The 24,939-nt window shown below is 40.7% G+C and overlaps 3 protein-coding genes across 9 annotated transcripts in view; 2 read left to right on the top strand and 1 right to left on the bottom strand.

The window, feature by feature from the left end:
• On the top strand, nucleotides 1–8,570 carry atp6v1e1a (ATPase H+ transporting V1 subunit E1a). 3 transcript variants are annotated; one of them, XR_005076344.1, is made up of 11 exons: nucleotides 1–157; nucleotides 663–728; nucleotides 821–930; nucleotides 1,484–1,550; nucleotides 1,952–2,041; nucleotides 2,140–2,208; nucleotides 2,309–2,403; nucleotides 2,523–2,610; nucleotides 3,816–3,902; nucleotides 7,991–8,235; nucleotides 8,363–8,570. XR_005076344.1 is itself a non-coding variant. In XM_037106037.1 (9 exons), exons 1-9 carry the CDS (start codon nucleotides 125–127, stop codon nucleotides 3,876–3,878), a joined length of 681 nt encoding a protein of 226 aa, XP_036961932.1. In that variant the 5' UTR covers nucleotides 3–124; the 3' UTR covers nucleotides 3,879–4,398. The 3 variants fall into 3 exon arrangements, 2 of the variants coding, with proteins under 2 accessions (XP_036961932.1, XP_036961933.1); XM_037106037.1 differs by lacking the exons at nucleotides 7,991–8,235; nucleotides 8,363–8,570 and having other exon boundaries at nucleotides 3–157; nucleotides 3,816–4,398; XM_037106038.1 differs by lacking the exons at nucleotides 1–157; nucleotides 7,991–8,235; nucleotides 8,363–8,570 and adding an exon at nucleotides 370–442 and having other exon boundaries at nucleotides 3,816–4,398.
• Nucleotides 4,400–20,795, bottom strand: slc25a18 (solute carrier family 25 member 18). Of its 4 annotated transcripts, XM_037106036.1 has the most exons (10): nucleotides 12,622–12,798; nucleotides 11,090–11,487; nucleotides 10,724–10,846; nucleotides 8,926–8,981; nucleotides 8,604–8,694; nucleotides 8,341–8,456; nucleotides 7,982–8,177; nucleotides 6,897–7,060; nucleotides 5,923–5,998; nucleotides 4,400–5,827 (listed from the first exon to the last, which is right to left on the bottom strand). In XM_037106036.1, the coding sequence occupies exons 2-10, from the start codon at nucleotides 11,107–11,109 to the stop codon at nucleotides 5,686–5,688; spliced, it is 984 nt and encodes a 327-aa protein (XP_036961931.1). In that variant the 5' UTR covers nucleotides 11,110–11,487; nucleotides 12,622–12,798; the 3' UTR covers nucleotides 4,400–5,685. The 4 variants fall into 4 exon arrangements, with proteins under 4 accessions (XP_036961931.1, XP_036961929.1, XP_036961930.1 ...); XM_037106034.1 differs by lacking the exon at nucleotides 12,622–12,798 and adding an exon at nucleotides 19,225–20,795 and having other exon boundaries at nucleotides 8,341–8,694; XM_037106035.1 differs by lacking the exon at nucleotides 12,622–12,798 and adding an exon at nucleotides 18,263–18,357 and having other exon boundaries at nucleotides 8,341–8,694.
• LOC119023829 (cat eye syndrome critical region protein 2) overlaps nucleotides 18,315–24,939 on the top strand; it is a 37,429-nt gene continuing 30,804 nt past the window's right edge. For both annotated transcript variants that reach the window (XM_037106032.1, XM_037106031.1), the window contains exon 1: nucleotides 18,315–18,576. In XM_037106032.1, the coding sequence (XP_036961927.1) occupies nucleotides 18,457–18,576 (120 nt within the window). In that variant the 5' untranslated portion in view covers nucleotides 18,315–18,456. The remainder of the gene's footprint in view (nucleotides 18,577–24,939) is intronic.

The raw sequence follows: 24,939 nt of genomic DNA, 5'->3' as shown, positions 1-24,939 counted from the left end.
ATGACCGGATCGTGTGTCGTGCCGCTAAATGGTAACTGTTTGTGCCCAAGAGGACTCCACGAGCGGTCGAGAAGACTGACAGTTTCCAGACTTTGAAATTAAGAAAACACATTAAACAGCAGACATGGCGCTCACCGACGCTGACGTACAGAAACAGGTAAGCTAGACAGTGTTTTTCACGCAGTTAACCTTAGCATGTAGCCAGGTTTGTCCCAGTGAGGTGACGTTAGCCAGTGTTAAACATTACAAACATTAACGGGGGCTAACGGGCTAAAACCTCAACCACAGCAGCACGTGAACTTACTGGCAGCTGTTTAGTCGTTATTACTACGCACCAACTGTCAACTCTTGAAGTTATTAGCCTCGTCAATTGTAGTTGACTCTGATTTGTTGTTTGGCACGTTCGCAGACGAGAAAAGTTGAAATAGTGTGTTGATAATGGGTACGAGTTAGTCAGATACGAACTCTTAGGTCTATCTTTAAACGAGATAAATTAATTTCTTCATATATATGTCTGTTTTTGTAAGAAAATTCGTTATGACTGGTGAATTGGTTTGTACTTAGCCCCTACTGCATGTAGAAAATTGACACAACGTTACCCATTAAGCTTGAACATTGTGAGACATCTGACTTGTGACCATACTATTTGTCTTTTGTGGCAGATCAAGCACATGATGGCCTTCATTGAGCAAGAGGCCAGAGAAAAGGTTGAGGAGATTGATGCTAAGGTAATTGACAGCTGTCAGCCTGTCAGTCAGTCATGTGGATCTGCTGCAGAGAGCAATAACTGGGCCTTGTTGTCATACCTACGTGTTGACAGGCGGAGGAAGAGTTCAACATTGAGAAAGGCCGCCTGGTGCAGACTCAGCGGGTGAAAATCATGGAGTATTATGAGAAGAAGGAGAAGCAGATTGAACAACATAAGAAAATGTGAGTTTGTTTGTTTATTGTAGACAGTCTTGCACTGTATGAGAGATTTGACTGGTCTTGGGATGGATTTTTAGGCAAGTGCGTGGAATAACATGCAACAGATTTGATCAGTTTCACTAGATACTTTTGCATTTTCCCTCACACTGAAACTTTCGATAATTTTTATGCTTTGTTACCTGGTTTTCCTGAGTGTTTCTAAATGTGTCCTTATTACAGATGAGTGTAGATCAATATTTGTAACTTCTCCAGCAAAAGTGATGTAATGGAGGCAGGGTATTTTATAGTTAAACAAGAAACATTATCGTCTAAAATGGTGACATTGCATTGAAACAGTGAACTTCACTGGGAATTTGCTAATTTGAAATTACTTATAAGCATTATCATCCAGAAAAAGTTTCCAAATCAGTGCATATTAGACAACATACTCACCAAGGCTAATATTGGCCATATATCCATCGGGCTCTATCTGTGAGTAGTGGGTGTCAGGCAGAGCAGCTTGCATGGTAATGTTTGCAGCAAGTTTACCTGTTGACCTTTCCTTCTTCTCTCTCAGTCAGATGTCCAACCTGATGAACCAAGCCAGACTGAAGGTGCTGAAGGCCCGAGACGACATGATCACGGTCAGAGATTTGCTTGAATCTCACACAAATTTACATATTCCATTCATGTTACAAATTGACACAGGTGTTCTGCTTTTAGATTTGTTTTATATTTTGATAGAAACATAGAATGTGTCTTATTTATAACTACAGTTAAATCGCATTCATTCATGTGCTTAATTGTCATCCTTTTCATCCCTGGATTAAAATTCTTCTTGTTCTGTACGGTTCCACCACCCCCATAATTAACTGTCACCACAGAAAAGCCATAAATACTTACACACTGTATTTAAGAATGTTTCCACAGTATGACACGACTCTCCACAGTACAGTCTGTGAGCATTAAGTTTACTGTCAGGCAGTCTAAATGAATCAGTGAATCCACTGGCCTTCTCTGTTTTCTGTTTGTGGTCTTGCCTCAGGATTTGTTGAGTGAGGCTCGTCAAAGGCTTGGAGAAATTGCCAAGGACCCTGCAAGGTACTCCACCCTCTTGGAGGGCCTGGTGCTTCAGGTAATAACCCTAACTGCTCTCACTGGAAGAAAAAGCTAAATCAAAAATTGATTTTTGTTAGTTACCTGTTTTCTAAATTGGTGCTTTTGACTCCTCAGGGATTCTATCGACTATTGGAACCTAAAGTTACCATTCGCTGCCGACAGCAGGATGTAGAAATGGTTCAAGTAAGGTTGAGCTGACCACTACATTGTATGTTGTGATTAGTGTAATAAGTCATGATAGTTGGAAGTCTTGTGTTGTATAAGTGTTTTTATTGCTTAACAGGCAGCTGTTGACAAGACCATCCCCATCTATAAAGAGGCGGTAAAGAGCAACATAGTTGTCAAAATTGATCAGGAACGTTTTCTTCCAACAGAGATGTAAGTAGTTTTGCTGGACTTTAGCATCAACTCATACTTTTCTGATTTTAAATGTATTGTCAGATGACTCATTTATATTGGTTTTCTTAAGTTTGCAGTGTCTCCTCTTTTTTTAACAGCTGTGGAGGAGTTGAGGTATATAATGATAATGGGAAGATCAAGGTTTCCAACACTTTGGAGAGCAGGATAGAACTAATCGCACAGCAGGTAGAGTAACTTTGATAACAACTCAAAATGCAAATCATCATTTATGAGCTTTACACCACATTAGTGTAGTTTGTGTTGTTTGCCTGTGGAGGGCAGCACAGGCCACTGGGTTCTCCTCTGTGAAGCAAATTACCTCAGGGATGGAGAGTTGAAAATAAAAAAGATGTGTACTAATTCAAGACATAGTCTCAGTCAAAATATATGCACATTAGAAACTTAAACAGTTTTATTTTTTTGCAAACAAGAAGCTTTTTCTTGTCTTTTAGCCTAGTGTTTGCTTGCATCATCCAAGGAGATTGCAGGCAAGTTCAGGTAAAAAGAAGAGAGACCTGCGCTGCTCTTACAAAAAAAGTTGAACACAGACCCTTTATACATAAAGGATGTAAAGTGAGGATGCACATGATCCTTTGGATCCAATGATCCAAATTTTCAAAAATGAACCGTTTCAGCAAAATGTGAAGAAAAGGCAGTGTTCATGCTATGTGACAGATGTCTGTGTTGTTTGTTATAGTGACGTCTACTGCAGTGATCAAGCTAACAGCTAGCCACAGCCCACCTGTCCCATAATACCACTTTATCAAAAAGCGATGGAAAATTCAGATGGAAGATTTACATATTAGTTGTATAAGACTAGCAAGTTCACTGCCTTTCACAACTGCTTACCTTTGTGTGGGATAGATTAACAAAATAAACTCACAAAATATCAAGAAAAGCTATACACTTTGGCTGTTCTTCTCCCCGTCTTCAACGTATGTCTTTTACTGCACTAGGACAAGCTTAATTGTGATTGTAAATCTAATTTCATTTGAGCTCAACTAAAGGAAATTGAAAACCCACCAAAACAATGGTAACCCCCCGCGATCCAAGGTCACTGTCCAGGCAACCTCCAGTCAGATGATAGGGCTACTAGCTTCACGGCTTACTGAGCTTGCTTTTATCAGCTAATGGGAGCTAGCTACAGCTAAGGATAGCTAGCAGAGAGCAGCAGTTCTCGCTTACTCTGGTGACACGTCGAAAATCTAAAAATATATTTACAGCCACCTTTGAATTGTGGCCACATCTTACAAGTTACACCACCTCCCTTTATATCCACAAAATGAGGAAGAAAGAAAACACTGCATCATCCTTGTGTGTTAATTTATCATCCAGCCATCCTCTCAGTTTCTTATGTGTACATAAATGTATCCTCACTTCACATCTGACAGATGATGCCGGAGATCAGAGTGAGCTTGTTTGGAGCCAACCCCAACCGCAAGTTCATGGATTAATGGTGGACTAACAGACTTTACAAGGTGATTGCAGACCATCATCATAGTATGCAAGAGTCTGTATAAACACACTTGCCAATCATCAAGGGTCAATGACATCCCTGATCTGCTAAAGGGGATTCTACGAACGTTTTCATATATGTTTTTATTTTTGTACTGATGGACAAAATAATTGCACCATGTAAAAGTGCCATTTGTTTGACCCCTTCAGGTGAAGTCTAAAGGACTGCCTTAAATTGTCATTTCAGTGCCAATATGCCTTCCTCCATTTGTTTGGGAAATCTGTTGCTCTATTTCTTGATTATAGTATTCAAAGCTACATGTTTAGGTCACCAAAGATACACACATTGACCTACGTCGTCTACATTTTTAGTAGTCTACAGTCTTAAATGATGTTCAACATTTTTTAACAGTTTGACTGTGTGCATGTGCAGACAGTCGTTGTTGTTGTTCTTTTGCCAAATTTCTGAAGCACTTTACATACAACAGCCAAAGAAATAAAAGCGCGTGACACAGAAAACTCAACATGTATGAGATATCTTTATTTACAGCTTGTAAACAAACAGTTTACTCAGGCTATGTTCGCTCTACAATGAGGAAAATGTAGTAGCCTAGGTACACTAGCCACATCAAAAATGTGTCTTGCATTAAAAATGTAAAAAAAAGCTTTTAGTGCCACCCAGTGGACTTTAGTAATGGCAAACAGTTGGCAAGACAAAGTGCCATACTTCCTCCATGGGTTTGACATATAGTATTGTCCTCGCTAAATTGGACTCAAGTACCAAATCAATGTTTCAACACTCCCAATTGCTTTGAGTTCATTTAAGACTTACAGTGTTGATGCTTTAGAAACTATCAGCATTGATAAGGCTTTAATTGCATGTTTTTAGTTATTGTGCGCACATCAGTTGAAGCAACATATTTTTATGCATAACCAAGCAGTATAAATAGCCCTAGACTTCACGCAGGTTTTATTTTTAAACCCTTCCAAGCTGTAGAGCAGAGGAAGTCAAGGCTATGAGACAGTAGCCCAGCAGTGTAACCTGTGGCCTTTAGGCAGGAAGTGAGCAGTCTGTTAGGGTATATTGTATGCTAATACAGGGATTAAAGCATTACCATCAGATTAACACATGACCTCAGGGACACTGACAGGCAGGACCTCCCAATCCAGTAAGCGAATCCAAGATTACAACTCAGACCTCACGGATAGAGTAGGATGAGTGCAGAACAGGATGAGATCAAGCTTGTGTTCTAGAGAAACGTATCAAACAAATAAAGGATTGGCATCTGTAGTCGAGCAAAATACCCAGCTCAGACTCTGACATCAGATGTTCTGCAATATAAGCTTTTGATAAAGATTGAAAGGGGAACTTGTCACTTACTTAAGATGATGCACAGTTCTTTGTTGGTAGGCATTTTATTAAGCATCCTCAATCAACATGCAGCAGCTCTCTCTTAACCACCAAACAGAATAGTCTCTTTTGGGTCGCAAGAACAACCCTGGACATATTGCATCAAGCACACAGGGATGACCCAGACAACTCGGGCCACATACCCTCAGATTAGTCACACACATACACAGGACCCTGTTTAACCTATGGAACCCTGCTGACAGCATGTAAAAACCTAGAGAAACATGATTAGTATGAACCCACTGGTCCACGTATTAGTAAAAGGGAGCCCCTTCATATCTCTTCCCTTGGTTAGTGGCTCTCTGTATTCACCATTCTCTCAGTTGTCATTCACTGCAGATTGAAGCAGTAAATTATCTGTACAGAGACAACACGACCACCTCCACCAAGCACCGTTATTCCAGCAAACCTAGCACCGCCTCCCCTACCCCAAGAAAGTACACACCCTGTGCAATGCCGAAAAGAGGAGCAATGACAAGAGCACGACACGTTGCACCTTTCAGAAACGCTGCCGGGCCCTCCCGCCTCATGATGCGCCTGAGAAAGAACACAAACAGGACAAAAATGTTACAAGGCTCTACACTTAAATATATAAACTCAGTAAATGTTTTGTTATTAACTCAAAATCGTACCGTGTGCAGTCAATGATTCCCCTGTACGTGTCTTCTCCTTCACCTTTTTGCAAGGTCTGCAGACGAGTCTTTATCACTGGACAGGCATTTAAAAGGCAGAATGCACTGTCATTACACATACTCAAAGATCACTGTCAGTTTGAGCAAACAGCAGACAGTGACAATCGCAGCATGAAGGGAAATGCTGACTTGCATATTAAAGGGTAAATTCACCCAAAAATGAGAATTCACTCATCATCTACTGAGCCCCGTGCCCGATGGAAAGTCAAGTGAAGTTTTCCACTGAACATTTCTGGAGCCTCACAGCAAAACAGTATCCCAGCATTCTCCTAAAAACTGAAGTAGATGGGGACTTGTTTTAAAACATAACAAAACAATTTAGAAAAAAGGGAGAAAAAAAAACGTGTGCGATCCTTCTGAATTTGATACATGAGTTCGACCACGGGGGTGTAAATATTGTTTTTCAAATCAATTTGGGATCTCAGAGCTCCTGGAGACTTTGATTATGCCGAAGAAGACGCATGGAGCCATTTAACTGTTTTTTTTTTTCTGTTGTTTTTTTACATTTTATAAACAAGCTCCTGTCTACCTCAGCTGTTAGGCGAATGCTGAAACACTATGCAGTGGTGTATAGAATACAGCTAGAATGATTAATTGATGAATCGATCAGCTGTCAGCTGTAAAAGGAATTTCCACCTATTTTGATAAAAAATGGATTGGTTTGAGTAAAGTCTGATTCCAGCTTCTTAAATGTGAATATTTTCTAGTGTCTTTACTGCTCTATGACATTGAACTCAATATCTTTGCATTGCGGCCAAAACAAGACATCTGAGGATGTCACCTTGGGTTTTTTTGTTTTACTGTTTTTGGACATTTTATAGACCAAATAAATTGATTAATCAAAAAAAGATAATCGACAGATTATTGGACAGTGACAGTAATGGTTACTTTGTCTGTTTCTTTCTCCCACTCACCGTCCAATGGTGTCACAGCCACAGCTGCCACTGAGCCCGCAGTGCAGCCTGCCACAAAGGAGTGCCAGAATGGCGCCCGGGTCTGCACATTATCCACGATTTCCTGGCCCAGCGCATTTAAGTTGGCAAACAGCGGGAAGTAGATCATTGAGAAGGGGACATCCCTAAAAAAATATGATTAAAAAAAAAAAAAATGTGAAGAAAGAAAAGTCTCTAAGGGGGTAAAAATGAGATGGAGTGAAAACAAAGTGTGAGAGGGTGAAGTCACATGAGAGATGCAGGGAGAGAGAAAGAGAGACCTGGCCCCATTCAACTGCAATATTGCAGCCAGACATAGCTGCAGGGACTTATTGATCAGCGCAGATTGGCAGAGGTGTCAGGAAATACAACAAAAGCGGTATGAGTTATGCAATGTAACAATGTGCTAATTAAAGCGGTGATGACAGAGTTGAATCACAGGAGATGCAGAGCTGGAGAACGCAAACAGCTGTGCATACTCATGCACCTAATGTTTAGAAAGTTTAACAACATGATAGTGAGGTATAATGACAGGGACTGGGTGACACTAGTGAAGAAATATGTCTGGAATTTTCAAAAGTATGAGAGTTAGTCAATATAGCTTGTCTGGTTATATTTGACATATTTTTCATAGTCAGTAAATATATATGTACATTTAAAGTAAGACGGATAAAAGTTTAGTGAAGGTAAGCATGACAAGATAATGATAAGCAAATGTCATGTATTGTAAATAAGAAGAGTATTGCCACCGAGTTTCTTAATAGATTAATTCAGATTCATAAGGTCCTGTTTTGAACAACCACTGTGGCATTCAAGTATAGATTTCTGAGTCTACGAGTGCACTTGAATGCACCATGAAGTCCCTGTCCTCATGCCATGAGTGTGAAACTCTGCCACAGACAGACAGTAGAGGACAGAAGCAGCGTGCCCGAGTGACACCAAAACATCAATCCGTGGATTTTATGAATCGATAAATGTTCTTTCAGATGGAAATCAAATTTGATTAGGTCACTCAACCCAAAACATCAGTGAGAGTGTGTGTGTGTTTATGTCTTTGTGTGTGTCACCTCATTAAGGTGGCTCCAGCCCCCCTGTAGAGGCCTGCCAGTCCACGAGTCTTCAACAGCTCAACAGTGATGCCGGTGGCTGAGGGCCGAGGAGGAGGACTCGGTTGCGCTGGTGGGGGGGCCACTAGTGATGGAGCTGGACCAGAAGCAGCAGCAGCAGCAGCAGCAGCAGCCTGAGGCCTGGGCCTCTGGGCAGCTGGTAGTCAAACACATATAATGCCAGGTTAGAAAAAAACAAGCAGGACAATTTAATGGTACGTAATCACATTGTTATCCAAGATTAAGATTCACAAGATAATGTTTCACATTTACCGATTAAATAAAAACAAAAAGTTATTAAACCCAGTGAGTCAACTTACCAAGCCTTCCTGCATCCTGCAGCTGGATCTTAAGCATCTCCATTGGAGTGGTGACCACCACCTGGCAGGTCCCGGCCCCACACCCTGCCAGCACTTCCCCCCACAGGGGCAAATGCCTGGAAACACATCGGAGTGTTAGGAACAGGTATAAAGCATTAAAGCTTAACCACAGACAGTATTTGAGATCAATATGTTTCAGAGCCCTGGAGTGGCCATAGAGAGAAAAAAAATGATGCATCATTAGGGGACAAAAATCAGTGTACCCATCCTTTGAGAGCTTCTGTCTGAAGACGTCGTTGGCTGCCAGCTTGATGGCTTTTTCTGGCGTGACGAGAGTGAGATTCACTGCTGCACCTGGAAACGCAAAGAGCTTGAGGACAACCAAAGGTTTCCACAGAGATACACAAATAGAGCCCACCTACACAACAGCTTATGGCTCACCACCGTTGGCTAATAGACACTGGTCACTTGATAAAAAGATTGAGGGCTTGCAAGAGACACAACAGCGTAGGTGTCTGGATTAAGCTTATAGTAAAGCACACTTATAGTGTTGTTTGTCACAGGGATTAGAAATGCAAAAAATACCTCTGTAGCATCCAAAATAGCCCTCAGAGCGAACCGTCTTTGCCAGGCAGTCCAGCCTTTAAAGACAAAAAGAAACCATTGACATTTTGTCTGTTTTCCAAATAACTGTGTGAAATACTGATGTCCTAAAATACACCATAACATTAAGACCAACCATGTTTATATTTAAATATATAATATGTAACTTTTCAACATTACTATGTCTAAAATTGGCTGAACCTTACATATTTTGGTGAGTTGTGTTGCTTTTATTATCCCAAACGTTTTAAATAATGTAAAGTCAGGTGCACACATCCAAAGACTACTTTACAGGCAAGTGCTGGACCAATAGAAGATAAAACCATGAATGAACAACATTAGCACACTGTAGCAGTGCAGTTTATTAGCACGTCCACAGGTGACCTTTCAGTCAGACCTTTCAGAGTGTGCCGTCCTTATATCATGTTTTTCCTTTAAACCCAGAAACATTCACAATTTATGGTCATTTGGTTGCATGTCGCTTTCAACTTCCTGGACGACATCAGATGATACCTCAATGAGTGAGGAAGGAAGCAGGTAAATGTGGCGTGCATAAAACTTTGAAACATGAAGTCATCTGTAAACATTTCTGCCTCAGTCACAACAGATGGATTTTCATCAGCAGTTGTGGTTGTTAAACAATGAAGACAAAGTCTCCCGTGATCCATTCACAATGTCATCAAACTATGTCTTTTGTTTTCATTGTTTTGATCGCCCACGGCAGAAGTTACATAGTGCCTGTTTAAACATCAGCTTCACTGACAGACATTAAGGTCAGATTTGTACTATTATGCATCACTATCAGTTTGGCCTTTACACAGATACACCACGACCCTCTACCCTGTCACAGCAACAAACCACACAGAGGGCTGTGGAATCATTAAACTGTGAGTTCTACTGAAAATCTCCCTTTTTTTTCCTAGCAAAGACCCAAAAAAAAAAAATCTATGTCATAAGTCCTTTGAGGGAGTTAGTTACCCAGGCTATTTTTCCATCTCTGACTCACACTGGAAAACCGCAGTCTAAAATGTTTGAAGTCGGCAGGGCTACGCCCGATCAGCCAGCAGTATTATACCCACCAGATGTGCGCAGTTACAAATTCACTGTGTCAATCGAGGACACTGTCTTGTTCTCTGCATCTCTATGAAATACATTCTGATTAAAACTACATAAAAAACTAAGGTGATGGATTGTGAAGTTGCTGAAGTGCATTCCTTGGAACATTTGTCAGCTTCGGTGAATACAATTTTAACAGTTTTAAAGCTACCACCGCAGTCCATGAAAACACACACTGAATACGGCCATTCCTCTCATACAATCTTGTGAGCGGGGTTTTGTGACCAAAACACGGCACCAAATATGGGAAGACTTTGTTTATCTGTGCTGATCCACCCTCAGAAATTCAATGGAAAAGTATGTGACTCATCGTCAGAATAATTCCTGTTTGTGGCTCAAATTAGAGAGTGCTGTTCACCAGAAGCACATTTAACCATTCGTCGTCAGCAGATATTTTGAAAAGGTTTTATGGTTTAAGAAATGTCGATATTGGTTTTGTGAAAATTTCCTTGCAGAGAAAACTTGCCATCAGCCGTTACCTTACTTTAAAGATGAGGATAAATGGATCAATAACAACACCTCAGTAACGACTGTTTAAGTGGAAAACAAATCATTCAGGAATGCTAGGACCAAGGAACTGTCACAATGTAAGAGCCGCTATCTTTGTATATGGCAGATCAATGACAGTGTCTGGTTAACTCGGGCCAAGGGGAGCACTACTCACATTCCTTTGTAGACTTGGACGCCCTGCTGGTTCTGTAGGCGGGTCTTGGCCAGGTCAATAGGAAATACACATGTCACACCAACCAGGCCTGCCACGCCCCCATTAATCAGCTTAGCAGGGAGGCTGCAAAGGGATCAACAAAGACACGCACACATGCGTGCACCGATCCACGTAAGCGTAGTCACCCACACTAGCCATGCAAATGACACATTCATTCATGGATAAAGATAGAAATAAAGCGGGCACACGGGGAGTTCCCCCAAGCACCACACATACACATCGGACTAACATTAACACAGATGTTGCTCAGTGAATGCAGTTCAACTTGTCGTCTGTAAACTAACCTAATGAAGTGAAGAGACTCACCTAACTTTCATCTCCGCCATCCTGCTTGTGTTTGGGCTCTAGGCCCACGACTCCTCTCCTCCTCCTCCACTTACTCCTCCTCTTCTTCCTCTTCGTTTTCCTCTTCCCCTTCCCTCTTACACTTATTGCACGCAGCCCAGAGCTGTCAGCACTAGCTTAGCTCTCACCTGCCCACCCACGCCACAAACACAGCCCCCTGCTTCTGTTAATGTGGCAGCACTGGAACACCTTCTTCTTCCTCCTCCTCTTCTCCCTCTTCTTCTTGTCCTTCTCCTTCACCCCGGTGCAGCAGGGGTGGACGCCCTTTTTTCCCAACCACCAATGTTGGATCTGTGTCTTCTGGCCAGCCCCTCTGTTCTGCTGCACCTCACACCAAAACTGAATCTCTGTCCCGCTGCCTGGAAAGACAAAACACAGGCAGTTAATCTGGATGAAATCAATAGAAAGAGCAAGTCAGAGCAATGTTTCTTTATTCTATATGATACATTGGTATTGTCTTTCTCGATGGCTTTATAAGACAGTTGGAGAGTATTGTTGTGATGGAGAGTATTGTTGTGATGGAGGGTGGACACACCTCACATGAACTATCAGAGTCTGTAAAATCCACACTTAGTCATTCTTAAATGTGAGTAGCGGCATATCCCAGCCCTACCACACTGAGACAGAACATCTTGAGTCTTTCTAATCTGCCAGCTAAAAGGGATAAGAGTATTTGATCTAGCAAGGAGGGCAGAACTGAAAATGAGGGGCTTACCGGTATTCTTTTACCGCATTTGGTATCCAACATTTACAAAGGACTGAAAAGGAGATTTGAAAGGAAGATGGAGAATTTGCTTGACAAGTTTTTTTTCTTTCTTTCTTTCTTTTCTCTTTTTTTGTTCTGGATGAACAATAGTTTGTAGTCTTGCCTAAGAAGTGTGTATCACGGACAATACAAATGCCGTTGAAACGTTATCTGGGGTTCACAGCTCTTGTTGCTCCTTGTTTCTTCCATTCTTTTTCTGCCTTTTCCCTTCCTGACTTCCCCCGTCCCTCAGCTCCCTAATTAATCTCTTTCTTAATCTCCCCACCTCCATTCTGCCTCTATTTTTACCACTGTAAACCTTCACCTACCCTCGCCTCTCTCAACGGAAACAGCTTTTGCTTAGTTCATCTTCTCGTTTTTATTTGACATCTTTGTAAATTTTTCATCTCCAAATATAATTTTTTTTCCCCCCCATCTATGTCTTCATACTCTTCTCCTTTGCTGGATCCTGGTCACATTCTACACATGCCTTTCACTGAGCCTCTTTCTGTAAAACTTTCTTTCAGCTCAGCTCCATTCACACACTGTGGTGACCCTGCCAAAACACAGACAAGGGTGCCTCACCCCGAGTAAACCTCCAGCTCCCAGACCGCTGTTTCCCCCCAAACTGCGCTAGAACACCCCTGCTCACACAGTTCACACCACACAAGCCTCACGAGACATCTTTCAAAAAACCACAACTTTCCCCCATGACTTGAGATAAGGCAGTGGGGTATGGGGGTCTTACCTCTGTTGGCGCATCCCACAGACAGGATCAAGCTGTCCACTTTCCTTTCACCTCAACAATGCGTGCAGCAGTGGTAGTCAAGCGAGAGCGATCTGAGAGAGCCAGCCGCCACTCAGGGGCCGTTGCACAAACACCAGCATTGTCCTGTTGCCTAAGTCCCTCCCCCTCGTGGTGACTCCCTGTGTGAGACAGCCCCGGCAACACAGCTCTGCACTAACACAACTCGACATAAACTCATGCCCGCAGAGCCGCTGCCACAACACACGCAACAGACATGGCAGAGTCAAACACCCTCAATTATATCTCACCGCGTTTTGTTTCTAAGAATATACAACGTGAACCAAAAACTGGGCTGCCCATCCGTAATGAGCTCTCCATTCAGCAGTCCCAGTATTACATAATACCTCAAGGCACATTGAATTCCACAAATGTTCACAGACTTCCAATTACTACCAAGGAAACAGTGATGCAACGATATGGTTATCCCTGTTTGGAATATTTTATTATAGAGAAACATGTAAAAGGAGGTAATATAAAAGACAAAAGGTCATGTAAGGGCATCAACAAAAAGAACATGTGACTGCCACAGCAACCACTCGTTGCCCCACAGCTATTTTTTTTCATGAGCATTGACTGATGTATTGATTCCTCCTTATGGAAAAAACTATTACTATCAGTGATCATTGCACTCATCAGCAGGGAAAATCTATCACTGAAGATGATATTTTCTCGGTTGGCTCACACGTTTAAAGGGCAATGCATGTCCCGGCTTACACTTCACCAGGCGTATTCAATAATGCACTTTTTTGTACTTTTTTCATTTTTAAAATTCAAAGTAATTATCATGTATATGAAAGTGCCAGTCGAAGCACCTTTTTAATTGTAGAAGTAGGCTGTCAGTTCAATTCTCTTAAATTCCCTGTGCTGAAACAGCCTAGGTTAAAATCTTTTAATGAAATAAGTGTATTTCTGTGCTGGGAACAGATATAACTGATGAATGGGCTAATTAGCTAACAGGATGATAAAAGGGCCAGAATGAGGTTGTTAAAGGGCCACCAGCTAAAAGGGTCTGCACTACATGTTGTATCCCCCATCCCTTTTCTTCCACTTTTCATCTTTTGTACACTGAATTTTATTCAACATTTAAGTCTATTTCACACCATCATACTATTTAGACTCAATCCCACATTTCCAACTCTTTTAGCTCCTTCATCTGCTCCTACACATTAATCAGAAGTTCAAAGTTCCACATCTTTTATCTTGACGTTATCAAACATTATAAACTAGCAATGCAGTTTAGCATCAGCTTTTCATCATCCAGCATCATCACTGTAATTCCTTTAGATTTTGCTTTTCCAGCCTCTTCTCATTATGCTGTATCTTCAGAAAGCAGAACTCAGACACATGGCTGGCAACTGTTACAATGAGGATATTTTCAAAGCTTGAATAGATTGAGGGATAGTACTTTCTATGAAGCTCATGTCTGTAGTGCATTATAATGCATTATGAAAGTATTTATAATGCACCTGTAGTGCTGTATAATCATATTTGTTAGCACTCATAAATGTGTAATGCTTTATATGAAAGATTATTACAAGAATGTCTGGATTACTCTGATTTTACACAACTTTGTTTAAAATTGGAGTGATGCAGTCATTGTGTTTTATTACCTGTAGCACAAGTACCAGACTGAGAAACTGAACGATCTGCTGAAGACTGAAGTGAAAACTAGTGCATATATACTGCAGGAGCTTCATTAATGGATGGGTTGCTTGTGTGCAGGCTGATTAGTAGCAGGAGGCGTGTGACTGTTGACAGCAGAACGCCCAGACAGACAAATACAAGGACAGACAGACACAAAGAGAGACCAAACAGGAAACAAACAACACACACAAGGGAAGAGAGAAAAAAAAATCTGAAAACACACAAGGACACGTGAGAGGCAGAGCCAGACCATTACAGCCTTCGCATTCTGACATATCCCAGTTAAATTTGAATTTTATTTAATTGTAATAGGTCAAATATTGCACCCAGGTAAATGCGTGTCTTACAATACCATAAGAGCATCCTTTTGATATGAGTGGCTCAATAAAATTAATAAAACCATAGACCTGATCATTCCGGTGTCCTGAAGTGATGGAAAAAAAAAATATTCAGATGCTTTACATTACGTTAAAGTAGCACTGCCAAATTGTTACACTATTGTTATCAGAAAATGTACTTCAAATATGAAAGGTAAAACTTATTATTTAGGGTGAGACCTGGCTGTGTTTTATTCATTTTGATATGTTACTGCTGATTGTAGTATACAATAGTATTGCATGGAAATGCTAAAGTACAAGTATGTCATGAGTAAAAAGTACATTGCATCACTGCTGTACTGCTGTGAAGACTGAGCTACAAAGCAAAGTAAGCAAACTGGCTCTTCTGTTGTCTTGCAACCGCTGTCGCTGTATAGCATCGTAGACCATAGTGGCCTTAAAGTGTTCAAGTCTACAATCTAACCAAAGACTCCAACATGTTATTCACTGCAATGAAGAACAGATTTCTACCACACTGGAGGGTAGGGTGGCACTGAAAGTCAAAGACATAACAACTTTTCAGAAAACACATTTTCACGAAACAGGGCAGCATTTCACAGAACACGATATATCAGATCACTGAAAAGGTGGGACAACAGTTCTTGTTTCTCATTGCTCACAACCCCGACATACTCATAGCTTCGGTTCAGATTCTCTAAAGTGTGCTTTCAGGGTTCCACGAGACGTTTTTTAAAGGGGCAGGAGGAGCAGCAGGACTAGCGGTGCAGGAAGCTAAGCAATGTACTTCTGCACCAGCTAAATGTAATTCAGACACCTAAAAGCCCATGAAAGGACATCAATATCAGGTTAAGTGTGGACTTTATCTTGCCGTCTGACAGCCCTTTCCGACGGGTGACTGAAGCCATTTATCACTCTATCTAAAGCCACCAGACTCCTTTGATAAAAACAGTCATTTTACCTTGGAGAGCATGAGAGTTTTTGGTCTGCTGCTGTCTCAATCAGTTAGTTGTTTTTTGTTATTGTCTTACTTCACTGAACTAAACCGGGGGTGTGCTGGCGGCCATCTACTATTGGTAATGTCCTGACTATAGATGAGTAACACATGCAGCTCCTCTTCAAAACCTGTACCTTTAAAATGTCCCATGACCTTTACCCTTGGACTGCTACTATGCCATCATATCCACTTTAGGAGTACCGGTCTGCCATATTGGCACTTCTCAACCCAGCTGACCACCTATGGAAGATTTTTCACCAACTTGTTAGACAGTGCTTTCCACCACATGAATCTTTTAGAAGAATGGTGTCCATCCCTCCAGCAGATGTCAGATACTTGTAGAATACTGAATATGCCCAAACTTCAGGATAATTGAAGTTATCCTGAATGATATGGTCCAATGACTTTGCTGTTTTAAACCTCAAACTCACAGTTGCTCATCAGTCCGGCATCTCCCTTGTTGTATTTTATCTTCATCATGGGCCACACGTTTTCAGTGTGAGACAGGTCTGCAGAGCAGGTACGTGCAATCCTTTACTACAAAACCACATGAAGGTAACAGGTCTCATAGTCACAGATTGTGACTTGGCACTGTCTTGCTGAAATAAGCAGTGATGTCCCTGGAAAAGAACTCTTCCAGCTGGCAGCTCATGCTGCTCCAAAATCAGCATGGTATTCTCCAGCATTAATGGCGCTTTCACAAATGCACAACGTTACCCATGCCATCGAAACCAACATACTCCTATACCGTCACATATGCTGGCTTTTGAACTTTGTACAGAGTAACAATCTGGTTAGTCCCTCGCCACTTTAGCTGGAGGACACAACATTCATGATTTCCAGAAACAATTTAAAATGTGGACTCACACATTCTCACTTTTCATCATTCAATCTGAGATAAGCTCAGGGCCAGGAATGTTTGCCACGTTTCTAGATGTTGTTGATCTATGCTTTTTCTTTGCATGTTAAAGTCATAACTTACACTTGCATAACTGTAGATGTAGTAAAAAACTGTGTTTTCCTGAGCCCATGTGGTGATATCCTTTATACAGTCATGTCAGTTGTTATTTCAGTGCCATTTGAGGGATCAAAGGTCATTCTGTGTTGGTTTTGGGCCTTGTGCCATACATGAAGAGACTTCTGAATCTGGGAAACTTTTGATGATATGATCGTTTGTCGATGGTGAGTCAGTTTGAACATTACATATGTTGCATTTGTATTGCATTAATTTAGAGATCTGTCAAATAGCTTAATTAAGATTATTTATGTTTTACACAGAATCCCAACTTTTTTTGGAATTGCGGGTGTTTTCACTAGGCTTGCAGACAATGTACTTGGTCCATGTTGGCGGATACATGAGCGGTCCTCTTGCTCCACCTTTAGACCAGAATGTCAACTTGCACAGAGAGCATCTTATAAATCTAACAATTTTTGTAATGCCATTAAATGTGTTGATCAGTTTACTTTTGATCTAAAGGAGCCTGCTGTAGACAGTGCCACCCTCTGGGAAACATTGACATTTTTCCCCCCAATTATTGGGTATAATAAAACTGTAGATTCTATGGACCCCTTGAATCGGTTTGAAGATTTTTTTTTTCTAAAGCCATGGTAATTGCATAAGAGAGCTTGTTGACCAATTATATGTATCAAGCTATTTATTAAAGTTAATGTGACAATTTAAAGTGCACACACTGTACCAGGTTTTTCAGTTGGCACAAGCTATTTTTTTAAGTGTGTCATAAATAAAGTTAAGTAAATTCTTACTTCTTACTTCGATACTGATGGCTGCATGAGTTATGTTCATACTACTTCAGTGTTTTTTTGTTTTTTTTTTATTGATTATTTAATGGAACACACCTGGGTCAGTAGTGGCCTAAAGCTAAGGGGAGTAAGGTCTGACGATATTCTCTCTATATATAAAAAAATCAATAAAATAAGATAGAATAAAAAAAATATGTGCATGGGAATTAAATATTGTAAAACAGTAGTAGCCTTTTGTCACTGTCACTGAGCACCTCTGCTGCCATATAACATGCACTTTGCGCATATTGCGATAGGGGGAGCCCCTGTGTAGTGTATGGACCAAAACTTACATAGCAATGTTGTTTACAAAATCAACTGTAATCTACTGTACGACACAACGAGCCTTTAGGATTCAGGATTATTCTTAAACTGCTGTTGGAAGCGAAGTAAATCAAAGAGTGGTATGTAAAAAACAATAATACAAAGTACGAAATTCATGAAAATATAACAAAATACGCCAATTAATGAGAACTGTTTTCTCCGCACACACTAAACGGCACACACATATAATTAAAGAATGTACCTGTCTCATACCTGGTTTAACTTGTTATTTTGTTTTGCTTATTCAAAGCCATTCCCTTTAAACGGCGGCTGCATTATGAGGGGTACTGTTGACAACACATTTTTGTTACTGTTGCGAAACGACACATCCATCCTAACATTTTAAGCGTTATTTGTTATTGTCATTAAAATAATACGACAAAGTCGATGCTAAAAATACAGTTTATGTTGAAATTGAGTTTAACATTGAGAGTAAATTAATCCAACACCCCCTCCCCGTCGCGCAATGGAATCGCCCTACCCATCTGTTCAGCTCCGGTGAGACTCTGATTAAAGCAGATTGTAGCGCTCCGCGGGTCGCAATGGCAACCGTCCGAACAGAACGGCAGCAGCAACTTTTGTCGTGTTTGTAATGTCACGGAGACACTCTAACCCGCTGAAGAAACTACTTTCTAATGTGAGAAACACACGCTGCACAATTTCTCCAGTCCGAAAATGTCCCAGGGATGTACAGTTTCTGTGGAAGAGATCCAGTCGTGGTGGGAAGTCCCCGCCATAGCCCACTTCTGCTCGCTGTTCAGGACGGCGTTCAACCTTCCAGACTTTGAAATAGAGGTAAATACGAATTTCTGTTGCCTGTGATGACGAGTAATGGCTTTCAGCACGGAAATTAAAAGTTGTTTGTGTCAGCTCTTTTGTGTGTGTGTGGTCTGACGAGCGCATTTTGTGTAACTATCTGGATAACCAGCTTAGCACTGTTCCGTTCTGTGAACTTCTCGTGCGCTAACGTTACTAACACAATCCTGTTAGATAACGGGTTAGCCAGCTCGTTAGCACAGCTGAAAGCTAGCGTTAATTGCTAATTGCGGATCACCTAAAGTTAAAATATCACGACAGACGTCCGCTCCATGTATTACTCGCGATACAGCGTTGTGGTCCGATGTTCATAGTAACATGTTGCTCTATATCTATGGATTGGTCTGATGTTCCCGAGTAACCTCGCATCAAGGTGCTCTTGTAATGATTACAGGACCATGTGCTACTCGTTTGTTTTCATTTGGCCAGCGCATCATGTTTATGTCGAAGAGCGACCCTAGTTTAGGTCACGTAAACGAAAAGTAAATCAGAGAGGATGGGGAGAATACGTTTATAGGAAAGTGACAAAACGATACGAAACTTTAAACACACGGATCATTAAACATTTTTTATGAATATATTTAAGCCACTGAAATGTGTTAAATTATCGAAAAGTACCGCACTAACCACAGTCGTTGTCCTGCTCACAGAGTGGTCTGTGCTGCTGTGTTTTGTTTCTTTTTCCGTCATATGAAGTTAAGTTCATGGCGTGAGGTTGGAGTTTATTGTCTTGCAGTTGCAAGCCATCTGGCTTGGGTAGCCATAGGGACGCAGATGCTCCTCAGGCATTGTTTGCTCGCCCAAGTCCCGTTTTGTTGCAAGAATCAATGGTTTAAACGTTTATTTTTTCCAATATCAATCGGGTAGATGCAGTTATAGATGTAAGATCTTGGGTCGCACTCTCATTCTGTCACAGATCAAACGAAATTTGTTATACTACGATTACACAATTAACTTTGTCTCGCGATTCGACCCACTCGTTCTTTCAAATGTATTCGAGTGTACAAAATATTCCCTACATGAGTCTGTACAAGTATCACAACAGAGTTGATGGAGACGGGTTAATCCATCGAGCAATGATTTGCACTTTAAAGAAATCGGTAAGGTCAACATCACGCATCAACAGTCTCCATCACTCATTCATCCCCACCCCCTTCGGTAGGGAAACACACGCAGGCATCGCTTTGTTATTAAACGAGGTGCAGGCCAGATGGGGGATCGCATTGCGCCTAGTTTATATGAAAGTTGATGGTCTTGTGCTGTTGCAGTTCTCATTAATGCTAATGTTTGGATTTCTGCGAAAAACACTTTTATTATTGGTGCTGGTGGTGAGTTACCCAGCTGTAAAGAACTGATGGTCTCTTGCTTTTAACTTTATGAGTGCCTCTTTTAACCAAGCATGGTATGAGTTCAGTTTAACATGAGGGTCTTTCTGCTGCTGTCCAGTGCAAATGATGTGTTCATTTTAAACAGCATGATCACATGTGCACCCCCCAGCTGGATTTCGAGTAAATATTGAGATTGATGTGATAGTCTTATACTATGACATCTCAATCAGGCACAATTGTTCAAGGTCATAGCTCCTTTGGTTCTCAGTCAAATTATCTGCAGCAGTAGTTATGATAAATAGCTAACAATACATGGCGATAGAATCTTACAGTTTAGGTGTTTGATTGAAAGCCAGAGGAAACTAAAGTCATTTGTCTTTTTATAGCCCAATATAACAATCTTTTGTAAAATATTACACCCTTTTTTCTGAGAACCTCCAAAGAAAATTTCTTTGATAACTGTGTCTGTGGGATATTGTGGTGTCAGTGCTGAAACCTCCACTCCACATTGAACCGTGTTCAAACTAGAATGCATTTTACAATGCAGCTGAGTGAAACTCATCTTGTTGTATATTTGTATTATCAGATGTCAGTCCAAATGACTGGATATATTTAGTCATTGCTTGACTGGGACATGAGATTGTTTTGAATAGCACAATATGGATTTTTTTCAGTAGATAACTGATGATCATATACATCTCATTGCACGCCAGAGGAAAGGAAAAGCTAAGATGTATAGAGCTGCTGACAAGATTTATTTGACATTCCATTGCTCTATTAATATTTATAATATCGAAATTCAGGGACATTCTTAGCCACAGCAGCCAAAAGACAGTAATATTACAAAAAACAATAGTAATCGTTAAAATAAACAATATAATAAAAAGGTTAGAAGAGAATAGACACATAATATATGCATATAAACATGATATTGTACAAAATGAACACGTAATTATAAACAGTGTTGCAGTGTATTGTTATTTACTAATAATACATATGTGTATTTAAAAAATGACCAGATAGTGCAAACCAAAAATGAGAACTGAGTTATACTATACAGAGCATGGTTTGTGCTGTGTTGTTTACATCAAACACGGTTAGGATTAATCATCCACATCAGCAACAACATGATTGGCACTCTAGTCTAGACTGCATGGTCCCACACAGGAGCAACAGTGTGATGTAATAAGCACAACCGGCTGCAAATGTGTTGCTTTTATTTATTGTTTTTGTTGTTGTTGTTGTTGTTCTATTTCTTCTTCTTCCTCCTCTTCTTCTTCCTCTCTTCTTTTTCTGCTTCCTCTTCTTCCTCTTCTCTTGGTTTATTGCTGGATTACAAACCATCATCTTAGGTGCAAATGGGCACCTACTGTATTGGAGTGTGTAAATGCTGCATTTGTGAAAGTAATTGGGCATCATGTTATCTGCCCTTACAAGAAATAGTTTGTTCTTGCTTTTATTTCTGTGTTGACTTAAGTAGGTGAATTTCTTTGTATGTAGTGTACAAATCAAGTGCTCTTATAGTTTGTCTTCTGGGTAAGTGAAAGGTGTTTATATGAAGACATTTATTATGCTAGAGTTAAAATACCTTATGAAGCCATGTTGATTAGATGAAACTTACCTATTATGTGTAAAAGCTCCCTTTTATGGCATTGGATTTTAGAAATATCTACACGCCTCTGCATGTTGACCCACTTGTGTGAGGTGATGTTTGATACATTCAGGTACTCTATAACAGTATGCCCAATGTTGTTGTTGCCTTGAGATGTCCATAATATGGTCTTACAGGCAAGATTTTTCACACACACATTCACTCTGAAAATGTATAGTAGTGTGAGAAGCTGGTTATTATGAGGGGGAAAATATACATTACATACACAGTTAAGACAGATTTTCCTAGTGTTTATTTAGCAGCTGGTAGAGATACATTCAGAAACATAGCATGCATTCTAAGAGAGAGTATGACTGATAAGCTCACATATGTCCCAGGCTGTTGTTCAGAACTTTGTTCTGATTTTCTCTCTGTCCTCGTTTTTTTCCTGTAAAGCATGTCACCACTAATCCTGGCAACAGCTTGGAGCTCTGCTTTTACACCTGTGTGCATGGTGCCATTTGCAGCTGACAGAAGGCTATTAGGAAGATTTCAGCGACAGGAAGTCATAAAAATTAGGAAATGCAGACCACCTTAATCTGACCTTCTGTCTTCAACACTTTGGATACCAGGAAGACTCTACACTGAGCTTTAATTTTAATATCAGCTGATGGTCCTGTCATATTAGTTGCTTCTCTGGCACTTAATACTAACATCTTAATACAAAGATCAGGCAATCCATTAATTTAAAACATAAGTCAGCAGTGGTTTGGTCTTATGTCTGAACATTAGCATCCAACATGATGACTTTCTGAGGAGTTTGTGTTGTTTAAGTAAGAGGAAACTGTCAGACACAGTTTGTTTTGCTTAATGCCACATACCAGCAACAAGGCTAACTTGCCCGGGCACTGTGGCCTGACTCATTTACCTTTTTCCTTGTCTTGACTTGTCTATTTGAGGTCAATGAAAATTGATGAGCCACTTGTATGTAATAGTTAATCAGTATAGTGACAGCTGACAATTGGTTTCAATTCAGTTCATCGTCTTTTGTCTTTCTCCAAGAAATTATTTTGGCTGTGCTTCTGTAAGATTTGTCAGGTCATGTCAGTCACCTTCAGTTGCAATCATGTCTCTAGTTGTATAGGTTGAATTACCCAAGAATCAGGGGTGGAAAGGGGGCAGGAAATGGCTGTCACTGGTCATGACAAAGTGGGGGGGCGTCGAGTGATTTCACTCTGTCCTGGGTTTTAGTGTCAACTCTGACATACCATCAGTCCTTAGTTGTGGACACACAGTCACGCATTGGTTGCTGTTGTCTTTGTTGTGTCAGTCTTTGCCATCCTTTCCCTAAATTATGAACAGCCAGGGCTGATATTGTGACTGCTGATGGCCTCAATATCACAATATTTTCATGTTTTCGCTTGTTAGATGTATATTCATTTTTTTCCTCTGTCGTAAGCTTTGGGTGATGAGTAAGCAGTGTTGGGCACTAACGTCGCTACAAGTAACGTCGCTACAAGTAAGTAGTGATGTTTCTAGTTTAAGTACATTTCTCAGTAGCGTGGTGGTAGTGTCGCTGTTTTCTGAATCAAATAGCTTTTCAGGAGGCTTAGCTCTTCTATTGACCAAGTAGTGCGGTAGTGTCCACACAAGCTACATTTTTCCAAATAACTCTGAAGCTCAGTGCAGTGGGGCTTTCTGCTGCGGTCTGAAATATAATGATCAGTCAGTGATGCCACCACCATACACACCTGTGTATGTGGAGCTGACAGAAGCATTTCCGTATGATGGTGACATCACAAACCAATCCCTGGGCTGTTGCCTACAACGTTTCTGCTGCAGGAGAATACAGACAGGTGAGTTTATTGAGTTTCGTTAGTTGATGGAAAGATGGAGGAGGAGATGAATTGATTCAGAGACAAAAAGACAAATTTGAATAATGAGGGAACAGAGTGACATTCGAAAAGTTTACATTACTCTGAATTATTACTTTTGTAATTTTTAACCAGCAGAGAGTACAACAAAAATTTAATTTCTCCAAAAATAAAGTATGGTGGTTAGTCAAAATTATTAGCTTAAAATGTATGTAGATATCGCTACTAGTACAAATTGTACTGAAACTGCCAGTTATATGGGCTGCTGGTAGATAGAGTACTTTATTAATCCCAAAGGGCAATTAAAGTGTTACAGCCGCTTGACATAAATTGAATACAAAAACAATGAGGTAGATAAAATAAACAAATACAATTAAAGGCTGAATTATATATAATGACTAAATAGATATATAAAATAAATATAAAATATAAATATAAAAGCTGAAACTAGAATACAGACTAGAGAACCTTAGCAAAAACTATGACTATGATAACCGTTTCTGTAGCTTAGCTTGCTATTTTTCTCTGGGGGTATCTTCAGTGTGGTGAAGCTTAATTTAATGTAGAGTAACTGGTAGCTTGGCTTACTACACTTTCCAAGTAGCTTGCCCAACACTGTGAGTAAGATACAGGCATACTTATGCTGCATTATTTTGTCTTGGAGCTCTGGATGGGAGGGGCCAACTGATTAAATTTCTACTGTGGTGGTGTCACCGGAACACCCCTTCATATTTCTCAGAATGTAGACTGTGTTTGTCAATGCCACATTTCAGCCCACAATGTTTTGTGCCCTGTAAAACTGTTACCAGGGTGGTTATTGACGAACTCCGTGATCCAGGGGGTATTAGACAGTGCTGTTGTGATACTGTTGGGGCAGCTCTTTTCTTTCTGCTGGTGCTGGTCAGTGATAATGGAGTATCCCCCCATCTCCTTGGAAAGCCTTACAAAAACAGCCTCATGCACATTGTTCATTGGCTGATACACCTCACTGTTTCTGGTTTCCACTTTCCTCGGGCTGCAAGCAGTGAGCTGGGCAAGGTGTGTGTGTGCGTGTGTGTGTGTGAAGAATGAGTGGAAGGTTAGGGGAAAGTGGGGAAGTGGAGAAAAAGTGTCCTAGAGACAGAGGAAGTGAAAGCACATTAGTAAGAGTGAGAGAGTGATTTGTAGGAAGCAGGCCCAGGGTCCCCATACGCTGATCCTCATGATGCCTGAAATCCCACAGTCTACGGACGCTGTGGGCCTCTGTTGCTGGATCCTCAGTGACGAGCCCTTCATGCCAAGGACCTCTGTCCCTGTCAACTTGCCTAGTTGTGCTCCGTGGGCAGCCTGTTTGGCACATCATCTTGCGTTTATCCCATGTATCTTCATCAGCTGCCTGTCATTATCTCAACTGTGCCTTGAATTCTGCCTCTGCCTATGCCTCTTTGGGGACGATGATTATTTATCTAGTGACATTTATCTAGTGACATGGGAAATGTATCTACCTCGGGAGTTCACTGGCAAAATGATTATGGATGATGCTTCCAGTGCTCGGCAGAACTAACTTAAG

The sequence above is a fragment of the Acanthopagrus latus genome, chromosome 8 (genome assembly GCF_904848185.1).
Source record: "Acanthopagrus latus isolate v.2019 chromosome 8, fAcaLat1.1, whole genome shotgun sequence".
NCBI lineage: Eukaryota > Metazoa > Chordata > Actinopteri > Spariformes > Sparidae > Acanthopagrus > Acanthopagrus latus.
This window is presented reverse-complemented; position numbering and strand designations above follow the sequence as displayed.

Coding starts and splice junctions, on each gene's coding strand:
- atp6v1e1a (XM_037106037.1), top strand. CDS start 125: ATGGCGCTCACCGACGCTGACGTACAGAAACAG. Junction 2,404..2,522: donor CGTTTTCTTCCAACAGAGAT/GTAAGTAGTTTT, acceptor TTTTTTTAACAG/CTGTGGAGGAGTTGAGGTAT. Junction 2,611..3,815: donor TAGAACTAATCGCACAGCAG/GTAGAGTAACTT, acceptor CACATCTGACAG/ATGATGCCGGAGATCAGAGT.
- slc25a18 (XM_037106034.1), bottom strand. CDS start 11,109: ATGGCGGAGATGAAAGTTAG. Junction 8,178..8,340: donor GCAGGATGCAGGAAGGCTTG/GTAAGTTGACTC, acceptor TTTGACTACCAG/CTGCCCAGAGGCCCAGGCCT. Junction 5,999..6,896: donor GGCTGTGACACCATTGGACG/GTGAGTGGGAGA, acceptor ATGCCTGTCCAG/TGATAAAGACTCGTCTGCAG.